We start from the raw sequence: 14606 nt of genomic DNA on the forward strand, positions 1-14606 counted from the left end.
GGACATAAAGGTACCTCGGAATTAAGATCTTAAGAAATTTCTAAGAAAGATAGTAAAAGCGGTGACCAGAGAAAGTGGGGGGGTGGGGAATTGACAGCTAAAAGTGGCTTTGAACTTTGAAAGGAGAAAGCCAGAAGAAAATACTTGTTCAAATTAGATATATATATGATTTTGGCACTAAATAGGCATAATTAAAGCTGAACTTGAATGTGTCGGGGGGGGAAAACCAGTAACTGATAGATAAAGAACTGGAGATGATAAAAATACAAAGGCCCGCAAATACAAAGAGAACCACTGTGGCAAAAGAAAGCAAAGATACTACCAATAGTAATAGGCATCCCAAAACAACTAGAACACCACTTCAGTACCATTGGCATTGACAAAATCACCATCAGTCAATTGCAAAAGGCAGCTTAATTTGGAACAGTTTGCATCCTGCAATGATGCCTTTAATGCCATTAAACATTCACTTCTGCCTATTCCTTGGGAAGGATTTGATAGGTAGATAAAAATGCAAATGCAGTTTGAACATCTGGTTGACTGTGCAGCAAATCATAATAATGTATAGTTTTAAAGCCAGGTAAGAATCTACATACTCTCTGTTCTTACTTATCATTATAATTAGGGCATATTTCTTAACAATCTTAAAGATTTGTATCTGACTATTTTAGAATGTTAAACATTATTCACTGGGAAGTGAAATGAGGATTTGACTAACAAAAATAACCCATAAGAATATATGTTTTTTCATGCAGAATGTTATGGTGCTGCAACCCCACATGAAGTGGCAATTTCATTTCTTTGCAAATGCAAAGTAATATTTGAATTTTTATTGAGCAATTATAAATATGGCCCAGATATGATTAAGCTCACTTTTAATCATTGCAAAAGCTACAGACAAATCCTTGGACAGAAACAAGCTAAAAACAGTTATAGGTTTGGTAGTTCTCAATGTTCTAATAAAAAGCTATTTGTTTCATAAAAAAAAGACTCTGTGATAAAATATTTTTTTAAAACAAACGATAATTACAACATTGAAGTCTGAGATCTACATATATCCAGTAATCACATACTGTAAAATTACTGGCAATCATTTTTCATAATTTGTGTACTGCTGCCTAGCATGAGGCTTGCTCATCAAAAAGACATATTGCAACACTTTGCATTAGAATTGCAACAGTCTGTAATGTTCCCATCCATCAGATGACATTTTAAAATTTGATGTTCCTCCCTTTGAAGCAAATCAAGACAGGGAAGGTTATTTGTAACCAAGTTGCTTTCTAAAATATAGTAGGGTAGTTTTATTATTTCTTAATATTTCTTGAAATAATGTTAATTTCTTCACTTTATGTCTGAGCTCCAGTAAACTGACATTTTTCCACGTGTGATGTTTGTTAGAGCATTACAATCTCATTGCACACATAAATATACAAGGAAGCTGCCTAAGGCAAAGACTGGGAACCTGATGAAGCCAATGTCCAAAAGGACACAGAAAAAAAAAGATGCTTGTTGTGCTGCACTTCGATGCAAGTGAGAAAAGGGACTCAAGGTGTGCAAATGTGTGTCAAGGTGTGCAAATGTAATGTCAAGGTATCAGGAATAGAAATCTTAGCAGGTATTTCTACCTTATAAACTGTGAAATTATAAAATTTGTATTCCAAAATAATAGCTACTTAAATGGAATAGTTTGCTTTTGTTGTGCTCTCAGGGGTTTTCAAGGAAAGAAGTTTAATAAGTAGTTATCCAAGAACAGATAAAAATATCACTGTAAAATATTTCCAAAGAATTCACAAGGTGGGGATTGGACCACAGAGCAAAGGCATTAGGTATTTCTAGTAATTTCATGTTAGGATGGAGGGCAGTGGGCACATGTCTCCTTTACCGACCCTGAAAAGAATCTGTCTCCAATTGTATTTTTAAGTGCTCTATTTAAGATCTGGTCCAGGAGCTGATGCAGTTTATATAAATCAGCTACTATATTCTCCATCTTGGCCCAGCCTCCTTTCTGTCTGGAATTTGGGAGCCTACAGATTGTTGCTCTATGCAGCCCTCCACTTCCTTCTCTATTTTATATTAGGAATGTGACTGTTCCGGTTTTGTTTCGGGATTTGTTTTACATTTTTACAACATCATCAAAACTGGAAAGAGACAATTTGTTTTAATTGCTTAAATACCTCCAGAATGTACAATATGCTTAACAAGCTTCTTTAAAAAAATTATGTAATATTTATGCAACACATGGGTTGTATCTGATTTAGACAAAATGCTATGGTTTCTCAGGGTACCAAAAGGTAATATCCAATTATATGATATATGATTTTTTTCCCAAAAGGAATAGACTGGTGGTCTACTTTTTGTTGAAATCATTCTACAATCATCAGAATATTGCCAACTTTAATAATTTTTCCTCATGATATTCGGGAAATTTTGAAAACTAGTTTATTTGCCAAGATAGTATATAACATCACCTATAACAATTACTCATGAATGTAAAAGAAAATTGGGGAAAAAAAACACATTGTTTTGTGTAAAGTTAACTAATTATAATAACTTTTAATTATCAGATTACAGTGAAATTCAACAAATATGATTTATATTTTTGTCATACAGTACTATGTATTCACACTACAAAATGCTAACTGGGAAAAGGTGGAAGGAGCACTGCTATTTAGACTGATGCAAATAAAGGCCTGCTTTTATTTGAATTATTGATGTTGGTAATTTGATTCAGAAAAAGGAAGAACTCTACCTACACAAACGTCTGTTGAATTGCCTAAGAAACATCATATTCAATTTGATTCTCCAAATCAGATAGATAGATAGATAGATAGATAGATAGATAGATAGATAGATAGATAGATAGATAGATAGATACATACATACATACATACATACATACATACATACATACACAAATGTCATCCTTTGACCTTATCCACTAGTAGATGAGAGTAATGATTTACTTCATTTAACTTTTATTCTTGCTTGTTATACAAACCTTTTCCATACAATTAATTTTTTTAAAGCTCTTATCTGCTTTTCTCAAACCTTCATACAGTTTCCTTTAAAGGATAATATTTACAGAGGGCATTATGAAAAAAGTTTTTAAAAATAAAGTTACCTTTTAAAAAAAATCTGCCTGGCATTGCACGTTTCTCCTAAATGTATTTTTGAAATACTTCCCAACCTCTAATGTTCTAGGGCAAATTCCAAGAATTAGAAAATCAATCAATTATTGACTACCAGGGTAGAAAATTAAAATAGAAACTGAGAGTAGAACAAATGTGAACAATATCCTGTCATGAATCTTGCCCTTGAAATCAGGGGCACAGAGAATACCATAAATATTTTTTCTTTAGAGACATGAGAACACTACGAAAGGCATATCAGGTAAACATGCAACATTTGATGCCACTAAATGTAATAAAATCAAATCTTTATCTCCAAATTGTTGTAGGAAAAGTATAAATCAACCAAAATGACAATGGAAACCAATGATAAACATTAATACAAAATAGCTTCTTTATCAGAGTTTAAGCCACCAGTTTGTTTTCCTAATTAGTCTTCCCTCAGGAGTAGAAGTTTCCACAGGAAGAAAGTTTCTTCCATTTCTTCACTCGTCCTTCCTAGAGTCAGTAGCAACACAAACTTCTCTTGGGATTTAACTGAAACATGGGAAAGCTTGTTAGGGAAGCTACAGTACACTGAAAAAATTATAATACAATAACATAAATGATATCCATATACAATCCTTGACCACCTTGTTTCTAAACTGAGGCAAAACCACAACAATCCAAAATTTGAATGTCTCCAAAACTCTCTTCTCCTTTGAAAGAATGTCTTGTCACCTGGAAATCTTGAACTCTTTTGTTGGCTATCTGCAAGGCTGCAAAAATTATTCTTTAAGGATAGTGGTTATCCACATTGGTGTTCTTGGAGTTTAGTTTACTTTGCTCTTGGCTACTTTACATTTTACTGTATTTATATATTACAAATGAGAGTCATGAGATTTGGACAGTGGATAGTATGTAAACAAGTATAATTAAATAATGAAATATGTTTTAAATTAAATGATCTTTTAGTTAAGATTATATTAATCTGACTGAAGTAAATCAGTAGATTATTCTTCTTAAATAAGGAAGCGGGACCCTTTTTTGAATTTTTTTTAATTAGTACTTAAGAGTCTGGTGAATTATTTCTCTCTTATAATAAAGGAAAGCATGAAAGCTAGACAAAAGAAGCTGATATCATGGACAGCTGTTACATATTCAGCTCTAAATATTTACTAATCTGTAAATTCACTTTGATCACCAATGATCAAGCAACTGGCATACATTTGTTTCATAAGGATACTAAGCATGCAATGAAGAAAAAGACATCAGAAGCAAACTGAGTAAATGTTCAATTAATTGTAGTATGAAAGACTAACTCATGAATTGAAAATAACTATGGAATGTAACTGCATTTTTATTATAAAGAAGTAGATATTTCTATCTGAAAATGTTGAGCAGAACTGATACTAGTTTCCAACACATTTATCAGAAGAAATTAAAGTCCAATTTATTTGAAAGTCCAAAAATACTACTCAATAGCTAAATAAAAAATGCACAACAGTGATTCTAGAGCTTCATTCAAAAAGTACATTTATAGGTAGTCCTCCGCTTACAACAGTTCATTTAGTGACATTCAAAGTTACAACATCACTGAAAATAGTGACTTATGAACATTTTTCATACCTTATGAGTGTTGCAGCATCCCCATGGTCATGTGATCAAAATTCAAACACTTGGCAACTGTCTCACATTTATGACCTTTGCCATGTCTGCAGATCATGTGATCATCTTTTTGAAACCTTCTGACAAGCAAAGACAATGGGGAAGACAGATTCACTAAACAACTGTGGCAAGAAAAGTCGTAAAATCGGGCAAAGCTCACTTAACAACATAAATGTTTCACTCAATGGCAGTCATAAGTTGAGGATTACTTGTATATTAGTCAATATGGTTTTAAGAAATAAAAGACAATTTTTTTTTTCAGATTACAGGGAACATCATACACTTTCTTCAATAATTAAGTCTCTGCATTTTTAATTAAGTTTATATACCAAATCTACATTATGAGAAAGAAAGGGAAATAAGTTTAAAACATTATCCATTTAATAATAACTTTAGCAAATAAGGAACTATTTCTTTTGGCAAGAATTGTCCAGAATCACTGAGAGTTGAGCAGTATATAAATGTACGAAACTATTACTGTTATTAAGGTTCATGACCTTTATAGATGTCCTGAAGACAGAAGTAAGGAATAAGTTTTTTTAAAGGAAGGAAATGATTTTTTATAAAAGGTCTAAACTCATTCCAATAACTAGATCTATGTCTGCATAATATTTACACAATGTGAAATAATTCTGTTCTTAAAGTTTCAATGCAAAAAAGTGTCTGCAGAATCCAACAATTTCATCAAAATGATGAAATCAGAATTATGATATCACAACAGAAGCTCTACTCCTTTCATACATGCATGTGAAAGCACAACACTCACACAAAAGGGATGGAGTTGCATCTTCATGGCGCAATGTCATTTGTCTCCTTGTTTTCCCCAATCAGACTCTTCTGCATCAGTGAGATATTGTTGTGGTTCACCGGCTGGTGTGGACGGCTGAGGTCTCTGATAGTGGACGAGGGGCCTGCGTGTGATGCAGGGATGGGGCCAGGACTATTGGACAGTGGGGTGCTGCCTTCGGAGATTGTAGAGTCTGGCAGCAGTGACAAAGAGGGCCCCGGGGAGCCTGTGCTCAGTGCGCATGCGCACAGGACTGCTCAAAGAAAAGAGCAGCTGAAGCAGCACAGGCAACTCGGGAATAAGGGTGGAAGATGATAGTCCCTCCCATAAGGGATAAAAGCCAGCCTTGAGGTTGGCTTGTTTGCAGGAAGCGGGGAGGGGCGCCCCGCCTCACGGATCCCGGTACCGGGCCGTGGCCAAAACGGAAAAAGGCTTTTTTTTTACTCAAGAGTCCTCGTTGAAGCCCTGCTTACTCCAGTTTGTTTTTTTTGAAACTTCTGGCTTTGGATATTTATCTGCAATTAGTCTTTTGTTCTTGGCAGCCTTTCACAACCTTGAAAGGGCTTGGTCTTACCTGAGACAATTAGTTTTGAATGACTCTTGGCTGTGAATGCACAGAATTCATAGCACCGCATTAAAAAGGTTTGTTTTTATACATACTTTGTGTTTGTTTGATTTGAACAAGGCTTGGGTCAGAACAGATATGAAGATAATCAAAGTAATCCCAAGGTCTGTGCCTGAGATCTTACAAGAGAACTTCTTGTTACAGACTGTTTCCAATTTTTAGTTTTAGTTTTAGTTTTATTCTGTTAGTCATTTTCTCTTTATTCGGCTTTATTCAGTTATACCATCTCAAAGAAACTTAAGAAATAAATGCTTAAGACAGGGCTATCAAACTCCCAGCCTGTGGGCTGGATACGTCATGCGTTGGCCACGTCCACGCCTGGTTTAGCGAAGGGGAAAAAAATCCCAATATATCACTTGATGCTGCCATGACGATGTGAGTTTAACACCCCTGGATTAAGGGATTCTTGGAAATAGGGTCGTTTAAAAAATATGTAATTTTTTTGCTCATCGTCTTGATTCCTTTCAACTCCAATGACAATGTTCACTTAGAAGTTTCATCAACAAGTTTTGTGGATGAAAAAGCAATTTGAACTTTGGGTGAATGCCTAACCTAAAGTTGTCTGATGGCACTATGCCCCTGCCTATTAAGCAGCTGGGTAGAATCCCCAATTACATGACTCATGCAATGAATCTGACTCAGCCTGCTGAACAATTCTACCCAGCAACCAGTATTGTTTTCTTTCTAGGTATCTGGAAATGTGGGAATTCACACTAAATGTAATAGCTAGTTTTAGTTCCACAGCAATACTATAAAATTTGCAACATGAATGACAAGAAGCTACTACATATTCTCAGAAAGAATAGAAATAAAAATAAAAGCATGCATTATTCCACAGAACTTTCTCCTAAAACAGCTCTCTTACAAATAAACGTTTAGCAGTTATTGGAGGTAAATTCCTAAATAGCAAACAAGTGCGAAAGGATTCCCTGAAAATGAATTCTTTGTGGTGCTTCTGGAATTGGTTAATCAAGGTTTTAAAGAAAAGTGTTTTCTGACATTGCTGCTAACTGACCGGAAGCTACTGCAGATCATTCTAAGGGCATATGGAAAAATCCTCAGCAGGCCCACAGAATACAATGTAATATAATATCAGATTTTTAATCAGTTTATGGGATTATAAATATTCAATGTTTATATTCAACAGTAGACAAATTAAGTGAGATATTTTAGAAACAGTAAATTAACAATATTTTACCAAGTAGAAGCAAATAAATTTTGTACTCCTATATAAATCCATTCATTTGCAGCTTTAGTAGACTGAATCCCCAAATTTATGCTCGAGTCAATCAGCATGAATCTGCCCACAACCTAAAATGCTTTGCCAAACTTGCTCATCTGATAATCTAGTTTTGAACTTGATATTTAGGGTCTATGAATTTCCAGTCATACTTCATTAACAGCATTATAAAGAATATTTATGATCAGATGTTCATTTAAGTCATAAAATCATTACTGATCAGTTGTGGAATAATTATTAATAAACATCACTTTAGCAAATTACACATATTTATTTATTAAACTTTCATATTATTGTAATCTACCCAAATTCTGACAGTTAATAACTCTGGAATATTTTATCAGATTAAACCATCCGCATTAAACAAGTAAAACAATTTAATAAAAAATAACCTTAATAAAAAATAAATTAGATCACTAATAAAATGAAATAAAAATAAAAGATACAAGCAATTATAGCCTAACGCTATTCAACATGCAGGTAGTCCTCAACTTACAACAGCTCATTTAGTGACCATTGACATTTACAACAGCACTAAAAAGGGGAGGACTTATCACTGTTTTTCACACTTATGACCATTGTAGCATCCCCATAATCACATCATCAAAATTCAGATGTTTGGCAACTGGTTCATATTTTTGACGATTGCACTATCATGCGATCACCTTTGTGATAACATAAGTCTGCAATACACATACAGACACGCATATCCACATAAACCTCAGAATACGTTTTAAGAAAAGTTATATTATTTTGACCTTATGCATTCAATGTGAAAGCACTGAAAATCTGCATGGACTATTGAAATTCAGAGAGTACTGTATGATTGCCAAGCTCTTGTCACAAGACTAATTTGGGGTTCCAACTCGAGCTGAGGTTGCACAAGAATAAATAAAAATGAGATCCAGACAGCTGTGAGGAAAGAAGAAATATGTATTCCTTAGAAAATAAAGAGTTTGCTTAGGAAATAAAGAGTTTTGTTTTTGCAGAGAAATGGGGTGTAGCAGTAGATTTTTATAGGGGGAGCTTGTGGTGTGCTGATTCTAGGGTGACACTTGAGATGTGTGTGTGTGTATGTGTGTGTAGATATGCTTATTCTTGTCAACATGCAGTTTCTCTGGGAGACCTAATTTAATTAACTCTGTGTTTACAGACCTTATCCTACAATATATGGTAACTTATTTGAGGAAATTTGCTAATTTTAATTAACTTAGTCTCAGCTTGACTGTGAGTTATCTAGTAGAGACACTGATTCTCAGACCACTGTGGATTCTGTTAATGTTTTAAGGGGAAGATGGAAACAGTATAAAGAATAAAATATATTTGGATATAAAACTTCTCACACTCTGATGTACAGATAGCCTTTGATTTACAACCAGTCATTTAGTGACCCTTCAAAGTTACTTATGACCATTTTTCACACTTATAAACATTGCAACATCTGTGTGGTCATGTGATCAAAATTTGGAAGCTTGGCAACTGGCATGTACTTATGACAGTGGCAGTGTCCCAAGATCCAATGATCACCTTTTGAGAACTTCTGATAAGTCAAGTCAATGGGGAAGACGGATTCACTTAATAACAGTGTTACTAATTTAACAATAGCAGCATCCACTTAGCAACTTTGGCAAGGCAGATTGTAAAATGGGACAAAATTCACTTAACAACTATCTTGCCTAACGACATAAATTGTAGAAATGTACAGCATCTGACATAGCAGTTGGCTCCTGGAACCGAAAAGGTTGCCAAATTCTGATGTAATATGTTGTAGGAAATCAAACTACTATTCAGAATTGCCTATTCTTTCAATTCTGTCTTAAGAACAATTATATGTAATTTAATTTCCCATAACCAAAGTTAGTTAATTACAATACACAGCTTAATGTATGAAAAGTTCTGAGACCATGAGAAAGAAAAGCTGTTTCTATCAAACTATCCTTTCATAAAGGTGCTAAGTTTTGTCAGCATAGTCTCTAATATCTGCTTGGCCAAAGCAATCTTAAATATCATCTTATATTACCTATTCTACTCTTAAGAATGGGTAAAACATGACAATTGTTTTAATGACTTCAGATATGTTTCATTTGGACATCTACTAAATGACAGCAGACAGCATATTTTTATTTGCATACTACATAGCTTAATTTCTGAGAGAAGTCCATAACTTTCCCAGCTAGCCAAAATAATTTATTTGATTGGATCAAATTTGGATTGGATTAAATTTGCTACAAAAATCTTCACAATAAAAGTCATTAGTCACATATTTGGAGGCGGCAACTAACAATTAAATCCAGCATCCTGTTCAGAACATACATTCAAACTACAGGTACGGTAGTCCTCTTTTAGCAACCATAATTAGGACTGGCAACTCAGCTGTTAAGCAAAGTGGTTGCTAAACTGTGAGGGTTGGTTGTCCCAAAGGGTAAGGATTGGGTAACTATGAGGGTTGGTTGCAAAGTTACTTTCTCATCACTGTCATAACTGCAAAAATTCATTGAATGAAGCAGTAAAGGCTCATAAGCTTTTTCCAAAAGGTGACTGTCAAATCTCTGCATACATCCCCTGGAATCCACTATCTCTGTATCTCTGTATCAAATTTCTCTTATATTATATTTCTTAATAATGAACTAGAACCAACCTTCTCATAACTTAATAGGATTTTCCTATATGCCAAGGTGACAAAAATAACTCTTGACCTTCTCATCTATGACTTTTTTATATGAAGATTGCCATCATATCCATTCTTAGTTTTCTTTCTTTCCAAACTAAATTCTTCAGTTATTTATATACCCTTGATCATTATTTTCTGAAACTTTTTTACTTTGTTGCAATCCTTCTTGAAATAAGAAGTTCACAACTGGACACAGTATCCATAGTTGGGCATAACGAACACAAAATAAAGAGAAACCATTCCTGGGATTTGATAAAAATACTCCGTAGGTACGGTCTAAAAACTGTGCTTACTTTTGTTGCAACCACATTAAGAGTACACAATATTTTGGAACAAAAGTCATGACAATTAAGTAAAGCGACAAACAGCTTGATTTATTCTAAGTTTTAGTGCTCATATCTACATGATTTGAAAAAGAATTTAAGAATAATTAATTTAACAACTTTTAAATAGAAACTTTATAAAGTCAATAGTTCTAAGCTCCTTAATTGGAAGAGAAATCAGTTAGAGGTTTTATTAATCAAAGATATAAGGGCTTTTTAAAATGTGATTATAATTGTCATGTTGTTTTGCTGTGGTTAATGAAAGAAAAAATTAAAATATTAAAAATGGGTATTCATTTTTCATTCTGAATAATGAGTTATCTTTTTCAAAAATAAAACATATTTAAGGTTTGAAAAAATATGCACAAAGCATTGCAATATAATTAATTTTGTTATGAAACTTGCCCTTGATTACAGATTTTAACTTATAGCTATGATTATTTCTTTTGCTTAAAGCATATGACATAGGTCATTTTATTGATTGATTGATTGAATTTATATTGCCGCCTATTTGCCCATGGTGATTTGAAAACTCAACTTTAAAGTGTTGATAATGGAAGAAGGATAAAGCATTTGTAATAAATACATTTATCTCTTTCCTTTTCTACCCCCAATATTGTTTAGCTGCTTAAATGTTTTTAACTTACAGTTCAAATGTTGGATAGTAAATTGGTCTAAAATAACAGAAATAACAGACAAATATGGAAAGCATTCAATTAAGCGTCAACTGTCTTGATGTAGCAGTGCAAAATTAAATACAATTAATGTTCTACAGGACAAGAAAGCCGGGTGTGCTAAAGATACCAGATGAAAGAAAGCCCTATTTACTGGAATCCTGCTGTATCCTTCTGACCAACCATCTCACTCTTCCTTCCAGCAGAATGAGATTGGTTACAATTACTTTCAAATGCAGCAACTCCCATTTACACACACACACACAGAGCCAATCTCTTTGCCCCTCTAGAAAGACACTTCAAGCAATTTTGGGTTCCATCTCCCTAATCACTTCAAAGATTGTCCTGAATGAATGAAAAAAGAAAGAGTAGTTTGTCCAAATACAATCCAAAATACAACCGTTAATCATATAATTGTATTAGCACAACTCCTGATTCTTTCCACATGTTGTTTACTCTCCCCTCCCTTCTTTGAAAAAACTAAGTGCTTATGTTTTTGAGCTTACGGTGGAGATATACTCATTCATATATAAACTGAGAGGTCTTAAGCTCTCAGGCCCTGAACTATAATAACCAGCATCAGTTAAAATGGACCAGGAGATTACTTCCTCACTGTATGTGTGACAGTTTCTTGTCTTTTTTACATTAAATGAACGGAAAGCCTGTACAGAAGGAAAGATATATGTCTTTTGTCCACTGGCACTGTTCAGCCAAATTCCAGAAGCAAATCACAAAGGCCGTTCTTCTAGAGAAGGAAAGCAGCAACTTCACCCTTTCAACTCTGGGAAAATATGGGGATTCTAAGGCAGGGAACACCGGCTTGTAACTCCCCTTGTAATCCTCTGATTACTGCCAGTTCACACAAATATCTGTTAGGAAGGCATGGCAAGATGCAGGACGCTTTTTCATTGGAACCCCCACGAACAACGCCCCCCCCTCAGGAAAATGCCAACTAGATTTCACACACAACTTATGCTCACAGCTGTGGAGTAAGCCTGTTGGAGGAGAACCTTCTGGGGTCTTCAATACAGGTAGTCCTCGACTTACAACAATTCATTTAGTCACTGTTCGAAGTTACAACGGCCCTGAAAAAAATGACCTACGACCATTTTTCACACTTACGACCACTGTAGCGTCCCCGTGGACACATGGTTTACATTTGGATGCTCGACAACTGACTCACATTTAAGACGGTTGCAGGTCACGTGATCCCCTCTTGAGACCTTCTGACAGGCAAAGTCAATGGGGAAGCCAGATTCACTTAACAACCATCTTGCTCATTTAAGTCAACAGTTGTTGACTTAACCGATGTGGCAAGAAAGGTGGCCAAATGGGGCAAAACTCACTTAACAACTGTCTCGCCTAACAACATAAATTTTGGGGCCAACTATGTTCGTAAGTTGAGGACTACCTGTCTACGCTCTCGACCCTTCCACCGCCCCACCACGACCTTGGGGTGACCAGCCGTGCCTCGGTTCACCCTTTGCTTGTAAACCACTTCTCACCACGCCGTGCGTGGACGCTGGAGGGACGGGGAGAGACAGATAGAAAGATGGAGAGATAAGAGAGAGAGATGAGCGGACTGAGGCGAGCGGGAAGCAGGTGACACAGCAGCGATGCCGCTGAAGCGGAACGGGCGGCGGGCAACGCCAGCCACCTTTCCTTTTGCCGAGAGGGGAAGAAAGGAGCAAGACGGGAGTGGGGAGGGGGGTGCACGACGGTGACAACCCCCCCCCCACAGTCCGGAGTTGCCCACCCGCTTCCCGAAGGCTCGAGTCACCTGGATGTGGCAGGAGATCTCCGAGTCGTCCAACAGACGGATTGTGCATTTCATCTCCTGGCTCAGCGACCTGATGCTCGAGCTCCGGAACCGGATCATTTTCATGGTCCTTCTGCCCCCTCGCCTCACGCACTCGCAGGGAGCGAACATGCACCGCAATCCCGGACTGGGGGGGGCCGGAGACCAGCCCTGCCGCTGCTTTGGCCCCTCCTGGCCGGGAGGGAAAACCCCGAAAAAAGGGAACGACCCAAGAGCCCGCCTCGTGGGCTGGAGGGCAACTCAGCCCCGAGGAGGCGGCGTCGGCTCCCGCTGCTGCTGCTGTTGCTGGGCGAACATCCTAGGGTGGGGTGGAGGAAGAGGAGGAGGAGGAGGAGGAAGGGGCTGCTTCGCTTGCCTCGCTGAAGGCGGCGGAGTCCACCTCTCGCGCTACGGAGGGCCGCCGCCGCCGCCGCGTAAAGCTGCCGGGGAAGGCGCGTGGCCGCGGCACGCGCAAGCTCTGGCGGTGGTGTTGGAGGGGAAGCGGGGGGCGGGTAGGCTGAGCCTTGGGGGCGCGAGAGGCGACGGGCTGGCGAGGCTCCTGCTGGCTGCGCGGCTGCGTCAGGCTCCGCGCTGCTCCTCTCTCCTCTCCCGCCTCAGCAGCAGCAGCAGCAGCAGCAGCAGCATCCTCGGCTCGCCGCTGCCCCTCCCGCAGTCGCATTCCCTCCCGCCTTCTCGGGGTGAACCTCGGGCGCTTTCGCGCCCTTAGCCGTCTTCTTTTCCATTCCCCCGTTGCCCCAGAGCTTTCCAACGAAGCTTCGTTCACGGGGGTCCAGACAGCCCTGCCCTGCCAGTGTTTTCCCGCGCGCCTTGCCTCTTTCTCTTTGCGTGGTAAAAATCGGGATGCGAGTTTTACCACGCAAAGTACGCCGTCGTTATAATAGATGACCTCCTCACCCCCACCAGCACCAACCCACACACACAACTCTGATCCTCTTTCTTCTATTCTTTTCCCTGGCCTCTAGTGCTTTTCTTCTCCTTTTCTATCACACAAATATCCCTCGTTTTCCCTTTCTTTCTTCTCTCCGATTCCTCTTTCCCTCCATTGGCTTCTCACTTCCTTGCTTCCAGACAAGAGTACAGTTGTGCAATTGCCGTGACTTGTTAATTTAATTTAATTTCACTACGTCTTCTCTGTTTGTAATCTTCGCCTTACACCATCTATTTTTTTTCTTCTCCTTAACATAAATGGGGATTGAAGAGGGAACTATGGCATAGCTGCCCACCTGTAGAAGGGACTTTGGGCGGTAATGCAAGGTGCCATCTATCCATAGAACAGGAGTCTCCAACCTTGGCAACTTTAAGCCTGTTTGGGGGATTCTGGGAGTTGAAGTCATTTAATGAAGTCATTAAAGTTGCCAAGGTTGGAACTCCTCTTTCCTTTCACGGTTGCCTCCTTTTCCTTCACATCCTCTCTTCATGATTTTGTGCGATGATGAAGATCATGACTCTAATCTATTATTTTCCATCTTGTCGTTTGTCATTTTCCCCCCCTAAGAACCCTAGGAGGTGGGGCAATAATACCAAATGGAGCAAGGTGCATCATAAGAAGACCAGGAATTTCTAGGGGGAAGAAATGTGGAGGTTGTTACTCTGATGATCAGTTGGAAGCAATTCTGCACAGCTGAAAGGAAGAGCTGTCAAATCTTATCGATCCAGGTCCATTTATGAATTAGCATTGAAGTACGTATGGCA

The 14606-nt window shown here is 37.8% G+C and overlaps 1 protein-coding gene across 2 annotated transcripts in view; it reads right to left on the reverse strand.

Moving 5' to 3' along the window:
- The window catches only part of FRMD3 (FERM domain containing 3), an 85446-nt gene extending 71905 nt beyond the window's left edge, over window positions 1-13541 (reverse strand). Inside the window, exon 1 of one of the 2 annotated variants that reach the window (XM_087957851.1) lies at window positions 12876-13541. In XM_087957851.1, coding sequence (XP_087813977.1) covers window positions 12876-13025 — 150 coding nt within the window. In that variant the 5' untranslated portion in view covers window positions 13026-13541. The remainder of the gene's footprint in view (window positions 1-12875) is intronic. The other variant, XM_087957852.1, reaches the window with a different exon arrangement.
- Between the last annotated feature and the right edge of the window lie 1065 nt (window positions 13542-14606).

Source organism: Notechis scutatus, chromosome 2 (assembly GCF_049901735.1).
Source record: "Notechis scutatus isolate UNSWTSFEM ecotype Mainland chromosome 2, rNotScu1.2, whole genome shotgun sequence".
Taxonomy (NCBI): Eukaryota; Metazoa; Chordata; class Lepidosauria; order Squamata; family Elapidae; genus Notechis; species Notechis scutatus.